Here is a 24,982-nt window from a genome sequence, read left to right on the forward strand (position 1 = left end):
TTTTTATTGCTAATTCATTCAGATTCTGATTTTTTTTTTCTTTTGCTGATTAATTAATTTGTCCATTTATGGATTGGAAATGTTAAAAGCTTGATCATTTATTGATACTGTGATTTATTTATATATTCACTGATTCGCATATTAATTAATAGCTTCCTTTATTTAGATTAACACCTAAAAATCTAAGCCCAATCTGCACCAAAGTTCAATTTATGTACAATTTAGTTACTGTTACATTGCTTTTTCAAACTTAAACAAAATGAAACGATGCTTCGCAACATTTTTGAAACTGCATTGGCATTATATATCTACACATATATTGCCTTATATTTTCACTAGTTATTCTTATAATTATCCACTAAAATTTTGGAAAGAGTATCTAGCACAATAAAAATCAGGTATGATTTATGAAAATAATATATTATCCTATCATTGAATGACTCACGGACATAAATCTGGATTTAATCTAAAATTTTAAATTTGAATTTAAAAACTCAAAATCACTTACAAAATTTTGAGTTAATTTAACAACGCACAATTTGCCAAAATTGACGAAGAATTAGAGTGTAAATAGTTAAGAATCACGCACAATACCTTATATTCTTTATATAACAAAATACCATTCATGAAAAAATAATATTTAAAAAACATGAAATTACATCAAAAGAATAACTTACCTATTTTTGGTAATAAGAAGGCTAAAACGAAACTCCCACATACAAGAAAACCACCATTCACGACAAAAGGCAACAGAAAGCCTCCCGCCTGAAATTACATTAAGAAATGTATAAATTAAATTGTTCAAAAAATTGCTTCAACACAACCACATTAAAAGCCTATTTCAAGGGATAATATAACTGCTTCAACTGAAATTTTTATTTAAAAAAAATGTGAATTGTTATTTTTTTATTCTTTATAATTCATTACCAAAATATAGTTCTTAAAAACTTAAAAATCAAATTTCACAACGTACACTCTTTATAAAGAATTTCATTTCACACTTAAAACCAAAATTTAATTCGAATATTGCCTTTGAAATACATAAAACCGCTAAAATTCGTAAATTTAGCTTATTAACGTATTCATATAATATACTATTTAATTTAATTCTAAAGAAATAACGACGTACTTTCACAAAAACTAAGAAATTACTACATACTATCTCTTTCTGAAAAATTACTATGTACTTTCGCAAAGGAATCACCTCACACTGAAATCAAAATGTAATATTTAATTCAACTCTAGTACTTCTTTGTGAATGCGTAAAAGCGTTAAAATTCGTAAATTGAGCTTAATAATACATTTATAAAATATACTATTTAACTTACCTAAATAAGTTTTCTTACGAATACTAAAAATAAAGATTCGGAAAAGAAAACTGTATCGAATCGATTTTTTTTTTCATTTGAAACCAAATCTCCCATTTTATAAATGTATACAAATGAAACTGAAACATTTTATACATTTTTTACAATTTAACCGAAGTTGCTACAATTTAATGATATGTACCTGATATAAGGCTCCACCGATAGTTGGACCCACAATTAATCCAATACCGAATGCAGTCTCCATCAGTGACTAGAATGGAAACATAATTATATAACTATTTATTGAAACTGTTTTTTCAAGACTAATACAGACTATTAATTAATGAATCCACAGAATAAAACAAAACAAAAATTTAAAATCATGCATTTATATAGAAAGATTAGTTTGAATTGCATATTTTTTTATATTTCAATGAGCTGCAATTATTCCCAAAAATTATTACGGATCAGTTTTGTTTCTCAGTAAAATCATCTCAAAATCGGAAATTCTATGATAGACTAAATAAGAGAAATAGACTTCGGTAACTAAAAAAGTATTTCTAAAACTTTCATCACATAAGCACATCACCCAAACACCTAGCCTCGTTTATCAGGGTTCCATCTTTTAGCAGCCATGGTAAGAAAGCCACGTAATTTTTACCTCAGTCATGCGGCATGGAAAACGACTGAGCTGGTACTCCTCTCTCCAAATTTCCTCATTCCAACCAACGAGAGGTCTTTCAACCACGAAAGATTCAACATGCAACTTGCTGCTTATACACACCGGTTGTTTAATCGGCTTCCAGGATCGAACTAACAACCTTGATTCACCCCCAGTAGAGTAAGCGACGTCTTTACCGATTTCACCGAAGCACCTCGTCACTTAAACATGTAAAATCGAAACTGAAAACATATTGTAAATTCCAAATAATTAAAAAATTGGCAAGAATGTTTGAAGAGCTTGCAGCTAGTTTTTATATTGCAATTGTAATTAGATGTTTTTTTAATCGAATGTAAAAGAATATTTCTAATAAAGGTTGAAAATATTAGAATCTATTATAGCAAACCAGAATACAAATTTTCAAGAACATTAAATAATGTGGGCAAGAAAGTGCTCAACTAATGGGGAGTTCTCCCGGTGCGAATTCCAGTGATTGCTGGTCAATTAGTATTCATTTCCGGGCTCGCATCAAGAAGAGTGCTTGTGAAAAATATTTCCAATAATAGACTGATCAAGAAGAGTCTCTTTTGCATAGGGTTAATCAAGGGAGGTTTTCATGGTTTTCCAAATGTAGGTCAGTTTCACTCAAAAAAGACCCAATGAAATTTTATATGAATCAGCAGTGCAACGTCAATGATAAAGCGTGTATAATTTTTCTGAGAAAGAGAAGATTAATTTTGAAAGCTCTGAATAATTCAGATACTGTAAAAAGGAATTAAAAATACTTTTAATACCATTTAAACCATAAATTTTTACTACTTACAAAACTTGTTGCCACTGATTCTGGGAATGCTGCTGCTACTATTGTAAATGATGCAGTCATGAGAGCAGCTGCTCCAAAACCTTCAACGATTCTTACGACAAAGGCTAATGCAATATATTGTTTCCCGGCTGGAACATAATCTAAAACCCTGAATAATAAAAACGTAAATCAAATACTAAATCAAAAATGCAAATTCTATGATAAAATTTTAGAAATCATCTTTTAAATTGAATATCTTGGAATAAATATCAGGTTAATGAAAAAGTTTCTTCTGGTACCTTTTGTAGCTCTCCTGGTGGATTTAAAGATAATTTTTTAAACAACACAATCTTTAAATCTGCAGTAGTGATAAGCACGAAACACATTAGATTTTGTCAAAAATTAAAAATAATTTAATTTCATAAATAAAGCGTTTTCTTTAAAAGCTTGTTCGTTTGGAATGCAAATTTCTTTAATTTAAAACAATGCTTCGTTAAGTCCTTTTAGCTGCTTATCGGAAAGCAGGGCAACTTTTCAAACAAATAAAATTATTTAAATTTTCATTTTAGCTCCTAATCAAATTAAATTTGCATTTAATCACATCAATTGTTTCTGATAAATATTTGAAGAAATTATACCCTTTTTGTAGCCAAATAGAATTAATTGTATTCAGTGATTCCCTTTGTGGTAAGAAGACAGCCGTGATTCCTTTTGTTTTGGTGTGGAAGTCGGGAGCCTATTTTATAAATTGTTTTAAAAAAATAATTCATGCATTCGATGCAATTTTACTGATTTATCTTAATAAGTATACGAAAATTGGGTGAATTTTCTGCAGGAACATTAAAAATCTTTTTAATTTTGAAACCATAAAAATTCAATGATTCTAATATTTTGTTGTTTAAAACATGCAAAACTTTATCATTGACTGAAATTCAATTTTGGTAGGCGAAATGATTAAGCTTCATTTTATGCCCCACCAGAAATAAAAATATACTCTCTACAAATTTGAAAGAGGGAACAAATTGTATTTTGTAAAAAAAATAATAAAGCCGATCTGGAAATTTTTAATATCTTTGTGTCTCTGCCTCTTAAACATAGCGTTAAATAACAATTGTTTAGCCTACGAACTGTGAGTTAGATTTTCTTAAACCTTCTAAGCGATCATGAAAGGTATTCGAGTTTTTGTTGAAGCAATTCTGAGTTGAATTCAGTTAAAACTTTTCGTTAAGTCTCCCTAAACCAAACGCTGGTTTAATTCTTTTTATTTATTTCTTGGCCATCAAAAAACTTGCTTAAACATTTGTGCACGTAAAAGATTTTTCTTACAAAAAATTTAGAATAATTATAGAACAGATATTACATCACTTACCCAAATACACAGCATGCGACCCCACCGACAAACACACCGCACGTGATAAGAAATTTAGGGGAAACTCTTGGAATCTAAGGAAAAAAAGCAACTTTAATTTGATCTAACAATATTAGATTCTTATAGATTTTTAAAAAAATATTACTGTAGAGTAACACATGTTTATTATATGCAACGTGAAAGTGTTTTATGAAAACATATTATTTGTACGTAACGTGCAAATAATATGCTTCTAAAAACTAACATAGTTAAAAAGTGAAAGTTATAAAGTCAGCGAATAGAAGTTTTTCTGCAAACTGTAGTAGATTCATATTGCTGTAATTTTCTAAGTTCAATTTAAAAACCCATTTTCATGCTTAAACGAAGACAATATTGTGTGTTCATATATATATTATTATTATTCATATATGTATTATTTACTGTGTTTCAAATAAATGATACTAAGAACGGTGATCATTCCGTTAATGAAGTAATTTCGTTGCATTTTTTACATTTTCGAAGAAAAATGTACGAGTTGGGCAAAAGTGAACACATAGGATAGCATCAGAAACATAACGATAGCAGAGCCATTCATCAGAATTATTATTTCAGCCTCGCAATCATCTGACAATTGTCAAAGGTACAATATTCAAGTGGTGTACCCCGGAGTTTGACGACGAAATCGTCTATACTTCCGGCATGTTTCATTCACATGAACAGAGCCCGAAATCACCCGATATGGGCATGCTAGAGACAGTCTAAGGCAATGACTTCGGTCACTTTTTTGCTCTCATTCTCAAGCCTTGTAAGAGATATTGCCGTACTTAACTTATTATTGCCTCTTGCCTTGCTGTTAGAAAAAAAATGTCTGTTCTCATTATTGTATCTTGCCTCGACATTAGAAAAAAATGTCTACTCGCATTGTTGTGTCTTACTTTGAAATTAAAAATAAAAATTAATGTCTACTCTCAACCACTAAAGCTTTTTAACATTTTCAGTTTTATGTCTGCTCTTACTACCACAGGAAAAGAGTCATATTTACCTTATAATATTGAACAATTGAGTTCACTTAAGTCAAAAGGCTTTGAAAACGTATACAATTCAAAATATTTGAAAAATTATTTTTAAGTGTAATAACAATTTTCCTTTTTAGAAAAATATTGATTTTTTTATCCTTCATTACTCTGCATAATATGTTCGTCCAACAAAACATAATTCCGATTTTTATGGTAACTATGCATAAATGTAATAGTACAGCGAAAGATAAAGGTAAAATTTGTACATCAAAGGCTGTGTATGAAGCATCGCCCCATCTGAATAATTTGCATAATTTAAAAGTTGCCTCCCGCAACATTAAAATTGCCCGAATACGTGAAAAACTAATGATAAAATCAAAAGTTACTCAAGCAGCCTGATTAGCTACCACGTTTTCCATTTTCGGTGCACGCAGTCTTTAACTGACGATTTTTTCCACCTTGAAACATTGAAAATAAAGAAAAAAAACTTACTAAATTATTTATATTGTCTCGTTATCATTCTTTAAATAAACGTTTTTTGTAAACAAAGATTGCTTTGACAAAAATAAACTAGAGTAGTTTTTATTGTTTGATGACTATGATAATTTTAGCGATAGGGTGAAATGTAGGCGTATTTGCTTTAAAACAAAACAAAATTATTGAGAAACATGAAATTATCAATATAAAGATTTGAGCTACTTAAGTGCAAAGTAAATTAATGGTTTTCACTTCACGGCTGAGAAAACTATGATAACTCTTGTTCGCTTTTTTATTTCCGCTTTGTCATTCAAAGGAAAATCATTTGTGGTTAATACTTTTATTTATTTTTTTAAACTAAATTTCTAATTATGTGGTTCTTTCCAACTTTTTAATAAAATATGAAAATTCATACTGTATCATATTAAAATAAATAAACTTTTAAACTTTCAAAAAAAGGTATAATAAGAAAGGATGGTTCTAGCTCTTCCTTAAAGGGTTATTCTCAAGACACTGAAGCCGTAAGATATTAATAATTTTAAAAAAAAACTAAATTGGCTTTAAAAATAAGATGGAAGTAAAAGTAGACACGTTTCAAGAGCTCAAAAATAGGCGTCCATTTTCAAGATTTGCAGGAAGGTCATTCACGTCTGACAAGTCTTGAGAACGAACGCCTTTTTTGAGCGCTTGAAATATGTCGACTTTTATTTTCAGCTGCATATTTATAAAAACAGTGAAGTTTTTTTATATGTAATATAACTTTCCTTATTACCGAATTAAATTTTTAATTGTAAATTCCATAAAATGAAATACATTTTATTGTTGTGTTATCCTTTGATTTGCAGTGAATATTTTAATTTAGGAGAATGGAGGTTTATGCATCTTATTTTTACTGCTTCACGTCACAAATCTGTCACAATAGACAAAATTTTAACTTTAAAAAAATTTTCAAGCAACATGACATATTTTAAAATTCTTGTTAAGTTTATATGAAACTAGTGTCCTTATCTTCCGTTATTCCTCGTATATATTTGATACTATTCACTTTATTACATACTAATAGTTGAACTAAATTCTTCTCGGGAGACAGCAAAAGTTTTAATCTGGCCTCGTCTTCCATTTATTTCACTCTGAACAAAGGATCTTTAAAAATATTTGGACAGATGTTAAGCCGGATGTAATAAAACAATTGAATTCTAAATATAAACAGATTTATTAAAAAATATTTACAGAGTTTGTACGGTGTTAAAAATCTTAGTAGTAGCAAAAAATTTTAGTTTCTATTCACCACAGTCATTAAACTTTCCAAATAAATGCATCTAGTCACGAAATTCCGGGCTTATAAACTTTGAAGTGAAAGCTAATAAAAAGATATTAACTTCTTTTTTACAATATTGATACCACTTTTATGAAGCTTTATATGGAGTACAAACCCTGCATTTGATGTGCAAAACATTAAAGTATTTTATTCAGAGCTGAGGATATCTGGGAACATTCTGAATAAAAAGTTGTTTTCTTCAGATTCTCTGGTCTCTTTCATTAGTCCATTTCACATCTTAATTGAAATGAATGCGCGTCTAATGCTTTTTCAGGAAGAATTTTGCAAGTGGTGATATTATACTCAATTTATCGAAAAGAAAACTTAGTTGCATTTACGGGAAGTCCCATTATTTTGCAACTATCATTTCTTTGAATCTTCTAATAAAATGTTTGCTTTGAAACTATTTTATAAAGCACCAAAGCGTTTACAACTAAAAAATTTCTATAGAAGTAGAAAACAAAGTTTTCTGTACCATTTGATTCCGTTTCTTTATTACATTGGAATATCTTATCCCAATCCAAAATCCAATAAATTTGAAGCATTTCCAAATTAATTTGGATTTATGTCAAAGTGTAAATAAACGTAATATGGATCCTGCTATTCTGAAAGTCCTGACTTATGAAGCATTGAGCTCTTACAACCCTGCGCCAGAGTGGCTTCGGATCTACACAGACGGTTCCCTCTTACCAGACAGTCCTAATGCTGGTGCCGGAGTTTTCTCCGAGGCTTTTTCCTTTTATGCCCCTGTGAGACAGGGATCTGCTTTTGATGGAGAGATAGCTGCAATCCGAATAGTTCTAGTCCAGTTACAGTGTCATATCGATCTTTTTGAAAAAGCTGTTGTCCTATGTGACTCAAGAGCTGCTTTGCTTGCCATTGCATCCTTAAATAATCCCTTAACTCGAGACATTTTGGATTGCCGCCTCCAACTTGAATACCTAGCATCCCTTAAGAAAACCATTGTTCTCCAGTGGGTTCCTGCCCATTGCGGGGTTACGGGTAATGAAAATGCAGACTACTTAGCAAAAAAGGGGGCCTTAATTATTCAGACTTCAGACAAACAGCTTATTAAGAGGACCTTTATGACCTGTGCTCATGAAGAACTTTTCGACCGTACTTCTACTAAGTCATGGAGGGCTACCATCCTAAATTTGCGAAATGGCCCAAGACGAAGAGCGGTGGCTGAATTCCGCTTGGCCACCGGTCATGACTATCGTTCCTTCCCCGGTATGCACTCTTTGCAGTTCTGGTGAGGACATGAACTCCACGCACTGCACTTTGCAGGAATTCTATCACTGAACGCTATTGGGAAGCTAGAGACATGTTGGGATTAATAGACTCTGTTGCAGAATCTTTTGTTTCTGTTCTTATTTTCAGATATTTATGTATGCTATTACTGTCTATAATCTGCCATTGGAAATAAAAAATAAATAAAAGTTTCTTATAAACAAAATTTCCTGTACAAAAAACTACTTGAACTAATCGGGGAAACGGTTTCGCTGTTTATTTCCTTGCTATCTTCTTGAAATGTACGTTCTCTTATTAACCAGATTTCGGCTAATGCCTACTAAAATTTACTAAAATAATATTTTCCATATAGTTTGCAGAGCCCTCCAAAGTTTACAATTTTAGAAAGAATTCCCGCTTTGTACAGTGCCGCACTAGTTCATATTTAACTGCATTTTATAATTTGATTTTTTCTGAATTATTAGTTCTTTTTTAAGTCATGTAATTCAAAGCATATTTTCTAAATTTGGCTGTAAAATGTGCTAAAATGAAAATGTAATTTAAAAAAAAAATAGGCTTTCAGTTCATAACGGTAATAGAACACATTTAAATTTTATTTTTAACTTATTTTCATTAAAAGTCCTAAATGCAGTAAATACGGAATTAAAAATAAAAATCAAGATATTTGAAATAGTAAATATCTTACCAATTTTCCATAAATTGGTGACATAATTATGACTACCAGTTCAAAAACACCAAACACAAGTCCATATTGTGTAGGAGTAGCACCTTTTGATTCTGCCTAAAAACAAACATAATTTATTAATAGTATTGATAGTTATATTTTTAATATGAGAGGGAAAATATTCTATAAATTGCAAATTGCAAATTTTTCATAAATTTTTACTTCTTATTTAAACTAAATTGGTTTTTCGCTGCTTTTGTTTCCATTATTTAAACTCGTACAGGGAGCAGAGAAAGCTTACTATCATTCGACCACTTATTCTTAATAATTTTGCTGTTTGCTGCTTCGGAAACTAGATATTTATTCTTATTAAATTTCAAAATTATTTACAGATGGCGCTGCTGATTTAGGAAAATTAAAAATACTGTTTTCAAAATAATATATTTTTCCAGTATCAGCGTGGCGCAGTCTAAGCTTAACATGGACAAAAAAAACTCTGCAAATACTTCAAATTAAATAAATGATCCCAAGAAACTAAAGAAGTAAGATATTTCTTGATTAACCAATAAAAAAAGGTTCCAGGGCATCAATATGAGCAATGTGACTGCTCGTCTTGATGCCCTGGAACTTTTTTTTGTTCATAGGAATGCTTATTCCCTTATTAACGACCTTAGTTCCAAAATAAGCCTCCCTTGCGCTTGGAAATGCATTTTACCCTGAATTGGAAGTAACAGGTTGACTGTTATTTCCAATCAGTGTATTTTTGAAGCAAATGAAGTTCAATTATAATAGACTATCATGTCCTACAGCACTATCCGTTGCCAAAATTTTAGTTATATCTGAAATTTGGTGAGAAAAAGAGAAATTTTCTAAGTAGATCATAGCAAAACACACATTTCTGACTTGCTCATTTTTTAAGTTATTGTACATTTTGTGAATATCCCAGTACGTTAGACGTACGCGAATTCAGATGCGGTTTTCGTGGTTGTCGTTGGCCATTAAGGCAAACGAGGTGCAATTGTTCTTGCTTTCCAACGGCGCCATGTATGGCCAGGAATTAGACTTCCGTACACCCACACGTCACATCCGTTTATAGAGCAGACTCATTCATACATCCATTCATTCCTCCACAGATCGCAGTTTTGGCCTGAACCAGAGAACGATCAATCTCCAATTCAGTTCCCCCAGAGGTATAATTTTTTACAGGAGCATGAAGGACTTTGTGGCCCGACATATTTAACGTGCATCAGTCACCATTTATTACACGGGAAAGTCTTCAGCCGGCTGGATTCAGACTCTCGTTCTCAATAACGTGAGTCCAGCGCTCTGCCAACCAGGCTATCTCGGCCTTTAGATGTGGTATAATAATCAAATATAACTGACTCTGGTTATACATTCGAAGGTTAAGACAGTAAGAAAAAGTAATGTGCAATATATATCTTTATTATAGTTATTAAATTAACGTTTTATTTTATTACAATTGTTTTTCAAAAAAAGTAATGTTAAAGTTAGCAATGTAGTTAAAGTGTAAGTTAATAATGCAAAATCAAAATTTGTAAGATATTTTTTGCAGAAAATCAAAGTTACCTACCTCTTTGGGGAAAAAAGGTGCTTGTAAAGAAACTGATGCAGCCATCCAAAAATTTGCATAAACTAGTGAGATTATGATATACATTTTCTTATAAGCTCTTGGAGAAGTCTGCGCTGGTTTTTCAATCTCTTGCGATGAATATTCTTTAGATTTTTCATTTTCTTGACTCTTATTCAGCTTCTCTTGACTTTTATTCAGCTTCTCCCGACTCTTATTCAGCTTATCGGTACTTAGCGAAATCGTCATCCGAAAGCCTTTGCGTTTACGAAGTTAACTGAAAAAATATTTGAAATTTTTAAGTACAAAATAAAAAATTATAAATTTTGCTGTGCAAAATCAATTGGATGCGAGAACATCTTAGCAATAAAAATTGATGAATATCTCGTTCCATCAAAAGTATTTTTAAAATTTTTACTAATTAGCGTAACTCTGTAATTTTTAGAGCCCATAATTATGTTACAAATATAAGTAATAAAACAATTATTGATAATGTATATTTCATAAAATGCTGTAAAATAGGCAATCCTTGAACACTTTTTACAAAAGAACTCTATATTTCTATACTATATTTCAACTGGATTTATAAACTTTATGTTTCATTTCAACTTCTTGCAAATAGTGATTAGAAATGTTTCTCATGGTATGCAAGATATAATAGGTTTCTTAACTATTAAACACATGCATTGGATAAATGCATCAATTCTAGAAAAAATGTAGTCTATTCTTCTAAAACCAGCGATGGCAGAAAATAGCATATTTCATACATACCGACTTTTACACTATCTAAAGATGTACTTTCCAAGCGGTAGTGAACAGCCAATAAAGTAAATTCGAAAGGGGATATTTAATTCATACTTCATGAATATTTTAATCACTATAAGATAATCTACATACATGTTTAAACTTTTTAAATGTAATGGGTGCCAAAGCCTTTTTATATCAATTTTTTTTAAAAACAAGAATAAGGAACTAATGTAAAAATTATGCTGCCAGCTCAAACATTAAAATAAGATATTTTGCTTGGAAAGTCTTCACCTGTTAAAGTAAACTCATTCAATCGAAGAAAGAAAAGTATTTTTTGTAAATTTTTTTTTCTTACAATTGTTTTTCTTAATAAAATTTTAAAAAGTTGAACATATTTAAAACGAATGATGCAGAAGCTTTATGAATTTTTTTTGTTGAAACTTTCGCTTCAATACTATATTTTTCGAGAGGAAATTAATGACAGTTTCTCACACATAATTGCATTCAGAACACATACAAATAATAAAAAATTCAAGTTGATTTTTTACATATGTAAATAAACAATTAGAATGAATAAGAAAACTCTGGAAAGGGAAATAAAATGATAATTTTAATTAGTATTATCTACTTTTAGATAACAAAATAAAGTTGTCAAACTTATCAAAACTAGTATTAACTTAACAGCGATGTTTTATCATGCGCCGATAATGAAGTTATAAAATAAAGAATCTTTGCTATTCAGATAAGTTCACTTAGATAAATAAAAACATTCGATACTACAAGTTGCTACATCACACTAAAATTACAAATTCCTGTTAAAATAATCCATAATAAAATAAAGCTTTAGTATTTCTTCAGTTAAATAGTATTCATACATTGAATTATGTGCGTATGAATACGATTTTTATGAATAGTATTCATGTGATTAATGCATTAGGCAGATAAGGGTATGAGCATTTATGCGACTGCGATTATTTATACAAATTTATGTGAGTTTAAATAAAATGAAGCATTTTATCAAAAATTTGCCATAGAAAGTTGCAACATACTTTTACAACACTAGCAAGTAAAGAATATTTAATTTTCACCATTTTATTAGAGTATTAAATTTTCACTGAAGAAGTAATTACGTTTATTCTTCTTCTTTATATAATTTAATATTTTTTTTACATAGATTGTAACATTTTTGTTATCTCTAAACCACGAAAACTAAATCTGAATGGCTTGATTGTCAAACCTAAAATATGCTAATTAGTTAGCACGGACGCTATTTTAGATTACGAAAACTTACACAAACACGTACTTTCTCTTAATAAACATACCTTTTTTGGCAGATTTGGATTTTTAACTTTCAAAAGAGGGGAAAGTACTCTCAAATGGGAAAGTATGGTCATAATAATTCATGCAGGAGAGCTTTCAAAAGTGTAGACCCTTTAATGCTTTCACGTACGTCCCAATACACTCATTGCGTGCACTCATTAAGTACATCACGGTGTCTCAAGAACTTCTTAAACGAGTCAAAGAATGTTAGCATACAATTATAAAATTTGTTTTTCCAAAGATAATTTCATGCAGAAAAAAAAAATTTTTATTTCATTTAAAAATGGTAAAAAAAATTAACTGTAAGGCATAAAACATTTACATCATTTTAAAATGTGTAGTTTTAAATGATAAAATACAAAATTAGAACGAAACCGGTTGAATAGTTTGTGTTAGATCAAACTTTAAAAAGTCGTATATTAAAAATTTTATATCTTATTTCACTCAAGTTTTAGCGGTACTATTTTTCTTCGATGAAGCTTTTCTTTTTGAATTGCACATGGCCGCAATTTTCAAGCATGAACGAAAACGAACAGTTTCAGCAAATGAATGTAATTTTTTGTTATAGGTTTACAAAAACTTTTTTACTTTTATTAATTTTATTTCGTCCAACTTTAAGAAAAATGCTTTTGAACACTGCTTGTTGTACACACGTAGTAAAAGGAGAGAAAACACGAAAGTTAAACATTTTAATACTTAAGATATTTTTCCTGTTCATAAATGTTTGGCTACATCATTCAAGCAACTCAATTCAAATGATTTTTTAAATAAGTTAAATAATCAAAGTTTTATTAAACTTAAAACTGCCGATCTGGGAGAAACATTTAACTAAAATGTATCTAAATTTTAAAACTTTGTGTGATTGACAGCTGACCACCAGACATTTTTTTTTAAATTTAGTAATTTATTTTGCTTGTTTACATTAATTTTATTATTTTGTTTATTTCTTGAATGAATTTAGTAGAGCCTCAAATTTCCGTTCATCTTCCTTTAAACCGCACTTAAGTTTCTCAATTCAATGCAATTTCACAATTCAATTAGTATCTTTTCTCAATTTCAATAATGTGTTGTAATAACTACGCCATCCGAACCACAAATTATATATCTCCATTTAAGAAAAAATGGAAATTCGATAAAAAAATAAAGTGCATTTTTTAAATTCCTTCTATAACATAAATTATGAATAAAACAGACTCAGTGTTTAGAAGTGTAACTTTTTACTATTTGGGAAATTTGTCATAAATCCAAAATGCTACAACTTAATCAAATGCCCTCATACTAAAATTTAAGATACTATTTCAATTATAGGAGTGAACGATTCAAATAGGCTATACCTGGGGCTTTCAAAATAACAAATAAAAAAATGATTATTGGACTACGTGACTACCTAGAATTTATCATTTAATATAAGTAAAATATAAAAATTTAATGAAGTTTATTGCTTTGGTTTAGTAAAAAAAAAAAAGTCTAACTATTGTAATTGTTGTTGTTTTATCTATTTTTCTATTTTTACTTACATGCTTAAGTCCGAACATCATAGCTTCCATCTCAACTAAAAAAAAAGTGGATTGTATCATCTGTGAAAGAAAAATATAATAATGTAGGGGGAACGAAATTGAGAGAAACCTTTATGGAGCTCGCAGAGGAATATAAATCAATGAAACAAACCATGAAAACAATTTGAACCATTCAGAATTAAATGCTTCTTCCTACACACGAAAAATCAAAGGAACTTTTAAAACAAATTTTGAAAATTGAAACATTTTTGTCAAAGTCTGAATCCAAAAAAGACATTTTTAGCGACTTTTTTGAGACAGAAATACATTTTTGAAATGATCATATTAAAATAAAATATAAAAACTGTACTTAAAAATAAATTGGTTTTCTGAGGAAAATAGATTTACAAAAATGAATGATGTTACATATATAATCCTAATTAATTCGATCATCAAAAGTCGGTCTCAATTACTTCGGATAACCGTGTTACAGCTCAACCATTTTTTTTTTGAAAACTTATCGTACATATTGTTGACATTTTTTATCCTTTTTTTCTTAAACCTGAAATGAAAATAGGTTTTCGTAATGGCATGAACTATTTGCTTATATAACTATTTAATTATTTATTTACTTTCAGAGAATAAGTTCGAATCCCGGACAAGGCATGGATGTTCTTTCATTCTCTGTACGAACAAACCCTCCCTAATACGCCGGAATTAAGAAAGTATCAACACTGGTGGAAATTGAAAAAAAAATTAAGATAAGATTTTAGCAAATGTAACAATAATTTTTCCTTGAAATCTGAGTTTTAGAGTTTGAATAATTTTCAGCCTCTTGCCAAATCGTTTCCAAGTCTTAGGGATTTTTTGTCTTTCACAAATAAAAAATTTATTTGTGGTACAACGAGTCAGCAATTTTCGAGTTTTTTTTCACCATATTTAAAAAAGAAAATATATATAAAAAAATTATGACTTGGATAACAAGGTTAAACAGACGCAGCGTCGAGAAAGTAATTCTAACACTACTTTGTATAATATAAAGAGAAATATTGAGAATTTCAATCGAAAAAATATCTGTTATAGTGCAACTAATTACTCTGCTTTATTTAAACGATGAAGAAAATATGAAACATCATTTATGAACTATGTCAAATAAATTACTTTAATATAGATATAAAACTGTGATGTTTACCATTTAATAAAAGAAATTCTCAGTATTTCCCTATCAACAAATACATTCAAACAGCAATAAACCAATGAATAACTATAGCTTTATTTTTATGTTTTATTATCAGAATCACAGTAAGTAAAATAGATTTTCACGATAAGATTCAAAGTTTATTTTTAAAAACTAATTGATTTTTATTATACCTCATTTAACATAAAATTCTCTGAAAATTAATTCACGAAGGAATTACTTTTAGAGTTACCTGATATATAAGTAGTTGAATAAATCTTGAATCGAAAATAAAGAGAATAAAATTAAAAGCGTTTAAGCAGCTAGTGATGCTTCGATTCAAAATTGTTGGGTTTAACTATAATTTTTCAGAACTATTGCTTAAAATTATTCAATAACTCAACTGATAAAAAATATTGAATATCAAAATGAAATCTAGTTTTATCAAAACAATCATCTATTACAAATAATTTTGTAAGAATCATACAAGATAATAAGATAAGATTGTCTTAGCATTTGATGTGAAAAAGAGGGGTGAAGAAAGTGAAAAAAAAACTGATATTGAGTTTCATAACTTAAAATACTGATAAGTTTAGATAGTTAATTTTATTGTTCATATTTATTTGTTATATTTAATAACAGACGTAGAACAAACGAAACAATTCTGAGTTAACGACTATCAATGTTGAATTTTGCAATTTTAAACTCAATCCAGAAGAGATAGGAACTCCTGGATCAAGCATTATGGCAAACTAGCCTTCATGGAGAACTATGTGATGGAACTAACCTGCATTTGTGTCACATGAAGAGGAAACCATGGAAACCTCCCATGGTTAAATCGATGGCAAGGGGATTTTAACCCATAATCCGTCTACCATTGAGGATATTTTACGTCAGCACTGTGCTCGGAAATCGGATATAATGTAAAATTCCAAGAGGCAACAACGTTAATCATTTTAATTTCGCATCTTCTAGTTATATTGTGCTTTACAAGAGACAAGAAAATGGAGACAAGATCCAAGATACAAAAGACAAGATCCAAATTCGCAATGCAACGAACATCATTGCAAATTATAAAATGTAAGATAACATAGATTAGTTTTAATTTGTTATTGAGAATCTTCATAAATCTTTAAACTTTCCCATCTTCTTTTATATGTTACATTTAAAAATGTATAAAAATTATTCTTTCAGAGATTTTTAATTGCTTATTAATTCCCTTTGCCTATCTGAAAGAAATTCGAAGCCACTGCCATATTTAGGATATCAGGATCACTTAGAGTACATCCGTTGTGTAAATTTCTGACACTCATTTTTGCAATAATGTTTTGAGTTTGATTATTAAGTTTCGGAGCTAAAATTTCCCTGTTTTAGTGAAAATATAATTTCGATTATTTTAACATAGTGTGTGTTTTCTAGGTAGGATTATAAACCTTTACTTATATTTACTATAATCAATAAGTGTATACGTTTCAAAAAATTAATCACCAAACTTTAAATTTTAAATTGCAGTCCCTAAATATTTTTGAAAGTAACCTCAAATGGACATTTTATGGTTGGTTTACTTCCTAGATTGCATTTTTAAACTGAAAAGTAGCTTAAGCAACCTCTTACGACGGTATTGTTCAGGCTATAGTTTAACACGCTGACTGCCGCACGCGCTTACAGTGAACTCTCATCTAGACACTACAGTATGTTTCTCATCTAGTCACTTTACAGTATAAGTTTAAATCTTTGCCGAGTAAAGAGGAGTATAACTTAAAATCTTTACCCTAATTAGTTGAAATTTCGGGAAGAAAAATGGGAAACTTATTTCTCTGTGAGTCAAATAGCAGTGAACAAGAGGCTCACAATAATTTTCTTAATAAATCATTTTTGTACTACTTTTAAAACAATTCAATAGTTTTGTTACTTCCGCTGAAATATCTTTTCAAATACATACCAATATCCTTTGCAAGTAATCAAATAAGTGTGTTATAGGGAGTTCTCTAACTCTAGTATATCCAGTTTAGTTTTAGGAAAAAATCCAGGTTTTCCTGAATTTTTTAACATAATAGAAATTTGAGAAATTTTATTTATAATGTACAAAAAATATAATAAGAAATAGATATATTCTAATATGCGATATCACAAGGAATTCTGCAGTAATTCTTTGTCTACATAACTTGTAGCTTAAAGAAAAAATTGCTTTAGTATGTCGGTCTGATTGATGTACGTTATACAACAAAAGCTTAATTATTTTAATAGCTAGCAAACCAAACATAATTTAAATTAAACATAAATTAATTTTTTTCTATTTTACATCTTTAACGATGATTTTTAAGTCTAGAGCATTCGTTTTAATTTTTAGTTTAAATATTTCCTGTTTATTAAATTACTCATCAAGGCTGTTTCCTGACTTCTCCTTCAATTTAAAAAACATCTTCCTTTATCAGCAATCGATAAAAAAAATTATAATACATAAATTATTTCTTTTAATAACAATTTTACAATTGAATTTTGAACACAACGAGAAATCTAGTTACTTCATTGTTATTAATAATTTGGTTTAACAATTTCAAAAGAGGATAGATTTATTATGGAAAATCAATTGTCTATTATGGCATAATTTTTATTAGCAATGCAATATTTTTTTTCATAAATTGGAGTAGTTGTTTGGGTTTTTAGTAAACTGGAAGTGCTAATTATCGTATATCTTTAATGTACACTATGTTTGCCTTATCGTTGGTCTGATTGAGGGAAGTTATCGCGGTTTTACTCTCCGCGTAATACAAATAAAAGAAAGTTTTATTCAAAAAACCCACGAGAGTTTGTCCTAAAATTAGATAAAGGAATTCCTTTACTTTTGGGTTGGGTTCAAAATTTCAAATCTTCAAGTTTAACAACAAAAGAGCCCCATCACCGATATGGAACGGATGTACAAGATCTCTAATAAAATCAGATGTTTTAGAGCAATAGTCACCAATCTTATGATCGTCACAGATCACCATCTCATTCTTTGGAAGAGTTGAAAAGCTTTTCAGTTTATTCGAGTGGGGTTTTAAATGTACCCCTCCAAAAAGAAATTGGTGAAACCTCAACGATAATTAATAATTTAAAATTAATACAAGAAGGCAAGTTCTCAAATCTACACCCTGTTCATTTGCAATTAAAATTTTAGTGAACATTACAACAAAGGATGAGAAAAAAGTCAACTATTGATACTAAAAACTAAAGTTTACATAATAACTAAAATTGAAGTAATAATATTATTAAGTATAATATAAAGAAATTGTGCGATGTCGCAATTTCGCATTAGAAGGGGGGCGAGAAATTTGAAGCTACCAACGCAAAATTCCTCGTTAATAATTTTTTTGCGGGGCCACCATTTGTCAACCACTGTTTTTGACTATAAGTTTGTACCTATGTAAAAAAATATACGGCGAAGAAGTGCATCATTAAATTATGGAAAACAATTTAATGTAAAAACATGTTTTAAAAATAAGTGTGGTCAGAAATTTATCCTTAGTGAAATTCAAAAATATTTAATGGATTAAAAGTTTAAATAATAAGAACAAAAACAAAGACTTGGCTTTACTGCCCTAAACAAAAGCAAAATCTTATGTTCTATAAAAATTTGTCAATCATAGTTTGGCTCTTCGAGGTCGCAGTTAGCTAGAGAATGGCAACCCCTCTAAGAGGATATATTCAGGACTGAAAATCAATGAGATGATTTGAAAAGTCTAAACGTAAAAATAAAAGCCAAAATAAGGAAAAAATATGAACAGTTTTTGGTTATTAAAATTATGTTTAATGAAGGGTGATTTTTTAGAATTAAGATTTTTTTATTCGTTCCGATAAATGTGCTTTTCAAGATAAGTCAGGATCAAATTTCTAACATGCATTTTTCGTGAAGAGAATTATTTATTTATTTAATTTCCAATGTTTAAACAAGGCAACTAATTTTTTAACCAATTAGAGAATATCCGCATTTTACATGATTGAGGACAAAAACTTTGCCACCTATTGCCCTCTTTTTGACCCAAACAGTAAAACATCCTCAATCTAGATTGCTTTGAAAATATAAATGTAACGTTGTTAATTAAATATTAGAGGAAGACCGGTTTGAACTATTTTTTTTTCACAAGAAATCTCTTTTTTCTTCAATTTTAAAATAAGAATAATTGAATACACGTCAATTTATTTTTAATTTTTTTCAGTCATTGTATTTTGTAAGGGAAAACTAAATATCCAAAAGCATTCTTTTTTTTTGGAAAACTATATTTTTACCCATTTAAAAAAAATACAGGAGGGATGAATCCTATCCAAAAATGCATAACCAGATCAAAATAGTTTTTCAAGATTTTATTTAACAATAACTATTTAAAAGCTTAAATCATTTTAGCAGCTCTAATACTTGAAAATAAAAAAATGGGCTTTTGGAATAGAAATCTCAATTTTAAAGGTCACTTGAACGAAAGTTAATCTCTACATACAAATAAAAAAGAAAAATTCAAATAACAATAGATAAAGAATTGCAAAAAAAAAAAAAACAAAGCAATGACTACTCTATCTTTTTTTAACTAGCTCAACGAGATAAAAAGAGAAAGTGTAATCAGATTAACCACAGTGATATGCAAAATATAACTGCTTTGTAGATAAATGAATTTTCAATATAAATAATATCTCAGTTTGAGAAAAGTTGGTTATTGAATCAAAAGTCACATTAATTTTTCTCATTCTACATATTTTTGTATGAAGAGAACCAATACAAATCTATTTCAAATATTTCTTTCAAATTACCACAAACTGACAACATGACAACATCGAGAAATCGTGTTTCAAATCGTTCACAGATAGAACAAATATGGTTCAGTCAGTTTTTAAAAAAAAATTCAATATTTTAAATAGAAAAACTCTTCCCACGTAGATTTCCAAAATATTAAAGAAAATTTTTAACTAATTTCGTATTTTTATAGAGATAAGAGAGAAGTTGGGTTACCGAAAAACATGTAACATACCATGTCGCGTAATAATTACATTTATTACAAACATTTAAATTTTAATTAGGACAAAAAGCATTAGCATTCTAAGCATAGAGACATTTCTTCTTACTTTGTTAAACTAAAAAGATTATGATCACTAATATTTTTATTAAAGCATTCACTATGCATTAATTATGAAAATATATTGCACATTTTGCGTGTTTGAAAACTCGTTTGATCGGCAAGGATTTCTTGAGAATGCGAATTTTCAGAATTATAAAAGACTATAAAATAATCAAAGATACTATCCAAGGCTATTAAACATCAACGTAAATAACCAATTATAGATTGTTTAGTTTATTTTCCTAAAAATCTAAGAAACATAGTATCACTTGGTATATAAATTCAAAAAAAAAAAAAATCAAAATTAAAAAAATTGTTTTTTCCATATTATGGAAAAAAATTCAAATAGGTGTTGAAAAGTTGAAATTGAGAATTAGAATTGCAAACTATACGTCGGTAAACATAAAATTTAAAGTATTGTTCAAATTAAGTTTTAAAAAAAAGATTTAAAACTAATGTATTAAATATAATATAAATACTAATTATATAGGCCTTTATTTTTATTTACAAAAAATAGGAGATTAAACTGTGAACATTTTGATGAAATTTAAAAAAGAGAAATAATTTGACATTTTACATTCATAAACGACAAGAAATATTAAATAAGCAAATAAATAACTTTTTTACTTGCATGATGGATACTTACAATAAAACAACACCTCAAAAAATAAAATATGGATTAATTATATCACACATATTGACTGGAAGAATTTTTTGAAAAGGATTCCAATTGCTCATTTCTGCAAAGATTAAGACAGATTCTAAAAGCTAAGTTATCAGAGGGTTGTTGTTGTTGCAGTTCATTTACGTCGCACTAGAGCTGCACATAGAGCTATTGGCGATGGTTTGGGAAACATCCCTGAAGATGATCCGAAGATTTGCCATCCCAATTTTGATCCTCTGCAGAGGGGATGGCCCCCCTGCTTCNGCCATCACAATTTTGATCCTCTGCGGAGGGGATTGCACCCCCTCTTCGGTAGCCAAGTGGTCACCCACCCGCACACTGACCGTAGGCAGTGATGCTTGACTTCGGTGTTCTGCTGGGAACCGTGTCTTAACGATCAGTCCACTGCGGGACGATCGCAGAGGGGCATTAGTGTCCAAGATGTGTGGTCTTTCGCAAAACGTTTTGAAGATTAAAGTTATTATGTTCTGTAGCAATTATAACTGTGTATGTATGATACATTCTCTTTTCGTGCTATCAATTTTTCAATTTGATGAAGGCCGAAGGGGCCCCATATAGCGGAGAGATATATCGCCAAATGGGCTAAAGCGTGGAGGTAGCTAGTTCAATTCCTGGAAATATCTTCATTATGTCCTTTTACACTTTATTTTTTTCGTTTCTTAATTTGATAACATTTATTGGCCGTTCAATTACACAAGACTGCCTGACTTATTAGGGAAAATTGAAAATAAAAAACTATGGCCAAACACTCTGAAGCCAGAAGTAACGGGTTCGATTCACATTGTGATGGATTTTGTCCAGTAACTTAGAGTATTTCCTTCGCCATCTTCGGGGAGTCTTGGGATCCTTCTCAGGGGTGTTTCCCACACCGTCACCAATAGCCCATCGTGCAGCTCTAGTGCGACGTAAATTAGCTTCAACATCACCATCTTTGGGTCCCACAGTGGACTGATCGTTAAGGCACGGTTCTCAGTTGAACAGCGAAGTCAAACATCACTGGCTGCGGTCAGTGTGAGGGTGGGTCACCACTTGGATAATTCTGCGTAGGGACCGAGGGTGTGCGGTATTGATCCTCGCTAAACTGTTCTACCGTAAAGTGCTCGACTTCGCCTGCAGGTCATCGAACTACCGAAGCAGGGGGGCCATCCCCTCTGCAGAGTATCAAAATTGGGATGGCAAATCTTCGGATCATCTTCAGGGATGTTTCCCAGACCATCGCCAATAGCTCTATGTGCAGCTCTAGTGCGACGTAAATGAACTACAACAACAACAACTTCGCCATCTGTGTTCCGTATCCCCATTACCGCGTTAACTAGAACTATAGAATGCACAAAGCCTAGATCATTGCTCATCTCATATTTAATGAGTCATTCATCATCTTGGTTGTTACTTATTATTTATACTGCAGCGGATTTATCGTAAACACGTGGTTCCCGGCAGAACATCAAAGTCAAGCATTACTGGCTGCAGTCTGTAAGCGAGTGGGTGACCATTTTGATCAGCTTTCGTAGGTATCGAGGTTTATGCTTTATAGGTTCTCATTAAACTGTTCTACCGTTAAGTGATCGACTTTGCTCTACCAAAGACTTTGCGATCTTCGGTCTACCAGTTGATCGACTTTGTGGTCGGCTGGTTACCAAAGCGCGGAGCCATCCCTTCTTTAAGGGATCAAAATTTTAATGGCATGTCTTCGAAAGTCCAGCATCACTGGGTGTGGTTCCTCGTAATACTGTTCTATCGAAAAGTGCTCAACTTCGCGTGTAGTTGGTCTTGCTACTAAAGCGCGATGGATGGTATGTCTTCAGATCATCTTCAGGGATATTTCCCAGAGCGTCACCAATCATCCATTGTGCAGCTTTAGTGAGACGTAAATAAAGTACCTACCTATTTCTTCTTCCTGAGAATGTGCAGCTGTTCAACGAATAGTGAAAAAAGTAGGCCTCTCTTCTTGATTAAAATCTATGTTGTTGTTACTTTACGTCGCACTAGAGCTGCACAATGGGCTCTAATTAAAATCTACATCTCTCGCGAGAGAAATACTTACTCTGTTTTATTCTCTCTTTTCTCTTTTTGTACTGAGTTTCTACTATTTGTGTGATATTTGTTCGCTTTTCTTTAATTTAAAAAGGAATTATTAATAAAGCACACACACGCGCAGATTAATGTACAAATGAAGGAAGAATGATATCAAGAATAAAAAAATTGAGAAATATCTTGCTTATAACCGATCAGTATTGCTCTTCTACTAAACGTTTTTAAGAGTATTCACAGCGAAATTATTCAACTTTATAGTAAAACATTTCCCTATCTCTGCATTATATTTCTTAAGTTGGGCTATCCTTCAATTTGACGTCCCGCAGTGGACTGATCGTTAAGACACGGTTCCCAGCAGATCACCGAAGTCAAGCATCACTGGCTGCGGTCAGTGTGCGGGTGGGTGACCACTTGGATCAGTCTGCGTAGGGACCGAGGGTGTGCGGTATGGGTCCTCGTTAAACTGTGCTACCGTAAAGTGCTCGACTTCGCGCGCAGGTCATCGGGCTACCGAAGCGGGGGTGCCATGCCCTCCGCAGAGGATCAAAATTGCGATGGCATGTCTTCGGATCGTCCTCCGGGATGTTTCCCAGACCGTCGCCAATAGCCCATTGTGCAGCTCTAGTGCGACGTAAATTAACAACAACAACAAATCCTTCAATTTGATAAGGGCTACTGTAGGCTCCTGACGCCCAGCGTCTAACCTCAAGGTCAACGTTTGGTACAATTTTATCACATTAAGAAATGTATTTTAATTTTTTTTGTATACCTTAATAGAACAGTTGCTTAGTAAAAATTTAATTGAAATTTTCCTCGTTTATGGGAGTCTTTTAATTACAACGGTAGTAGTATTTTACTAAACCTACACAATGGGCTGTTGGCGACAGTCTGGGAAACATCCCTGAGGATGATCCGATGACATGCAATCACCTCTGCAGAGTCCTCTGCAGAGGGGTTGGCTCCACTGCTTTGGCAGCCCGATAACCTGCACGCGAAGTCGAGCACTATATGACAGAACAGTTTAACGAGGACCGATACCGCGCACCCTCGGTTCCTACGCAGACTCATCAAAGTGGTCACCCACCGGCTTACTGATCACAACCAGTAATGCTTGATTTCGATGTTCTACTAGGAACCGAGTCTTTACCATCAGTTCACTGCGGAACCAGGCGACAGTCTGGGAAACAATACCGAGGATGATCCGAAGATATACCATTTTCCCCGATTTAATAGTCCGGCGAACTGCGAGTAAAGTCAAGCCTTTTAATAAGAAAACTAAGAAATTTTATTCAAGTAACCATTTGGATAGTTTTATGGGAAACAAATAATTTATTATTTTAATCTAGTGGATTTTGTCTAACGAGTATAGGAAAAAATTATAAAAATATTCAACAATGAACAAAAAAGTATTAGAAATTTAAATTTATCATTGTTAAGGAAATAAACCATTCATCTTTTTATAGTCATTCATCATCATTATTAAATCCTTTTTTGGTTTTTTGAATTTAGTTTTTTAGGTTTAAAAATAACTGGAAAAAAATACCTAATTGAGTTTTTAATAAATATTTTACTATATTTATAAATTCACTTTTTTCTAAGCTAAATATTTGAAAATAAAAATCGGATTTCTTTTTTTTTTTAAAGTGCAGGTCTCAAGAGTTACTTACAACAATTAACTGCATCCAAATTCAAGCGAAAAAAATTTTGTTTTTTTTCTCGTCCGTCTAAGATTTGTGCATTGATTATGCGCAATGAAGAAATATGTCATTGCGCTTTATCACAATTAACCCCATCCAGAACTGAGTTGGCCCAAGGGTTGAGCTCTCGCCTTCTAATGAGGCGTCTTGGGTTCGAATCCTAGAGATGGCTGATCGATGCGAGTTCTGCACCTGGCTTGCACCAACCACAGTGCTGACTTAAAATATCCTTAGTGGTAGACGGATCATGTGTTACAATTAACTTGCCATCAGGCTAATCGTGAGAGGTTTTCGTGATTTTCATGGT

General features: G+C 31.0%; 1 protein-coding gene across 4 annotated transcripts in view; it reads right to left on the reverse strand.

The window, feature by feature from the left end:
* Positions 1-24,982, reverse strand: part of LOC107446660 (MFS-type transporter SLC18B1) — a 63,659-nt gene that overhangs the window by 14,236 nt on the left and 24,441 nt on the right. Inside the window, exons 1-7 of one of the 4 annotated variants that reach the window (XM_043043949.2) lie at positions 20,906-21,039; positions 10,436-10,709; positions 8,866-8,961; positions 4,140-4,213; positions 2,792-2,939; positions 1,510-1,578; positions 678-765 (exon numbers count right to left, since the gene is read on the reverse strand). In XM_043043949.2, the coding sequence (XP_042899883.1) occupies positions 678-765; positions 1,510-1,578; positions 2,792-2,939; positions 4,140-4,213; positions 8,866-8,961; positions 10,436-10,681 (721 nt within the window). In that variant the 5' untranslated portion in view covers positions 10,682-10,709; positions 20,906-21,039. Of the gene's footprint in view, positions 1-677; positions 766-1,509; positions 1,579-2,791; positions 2,940-4,139; positions 4,214-8,865; positions 8,962-10,435; positions 10,710-15,425; positions 15,543-20,886; positions 21,040-24,982 lie in introns of those variants that run through there. The other 3 variants (XM_071187438.1, XM_016061358.3, XM_016061357.3) reach the window with 3 other exon arrangements.

The sequence above is a fragment of the Parasteatoda tepidariorum genome, chromosome X1 (assembly GCF_043381705.1).
Source record: "Parasteatoda tepidariorum isolate YZ-2023 chromosome X1, CAS_Ptep_4.0, whole genome shotgun sequence".
NCBI lineage: Eukaryota > Metazoa > Arthropoda > Arachnida > Araneae > Theridiidae > Parasteatoda > Parasteatoda tepidariorum.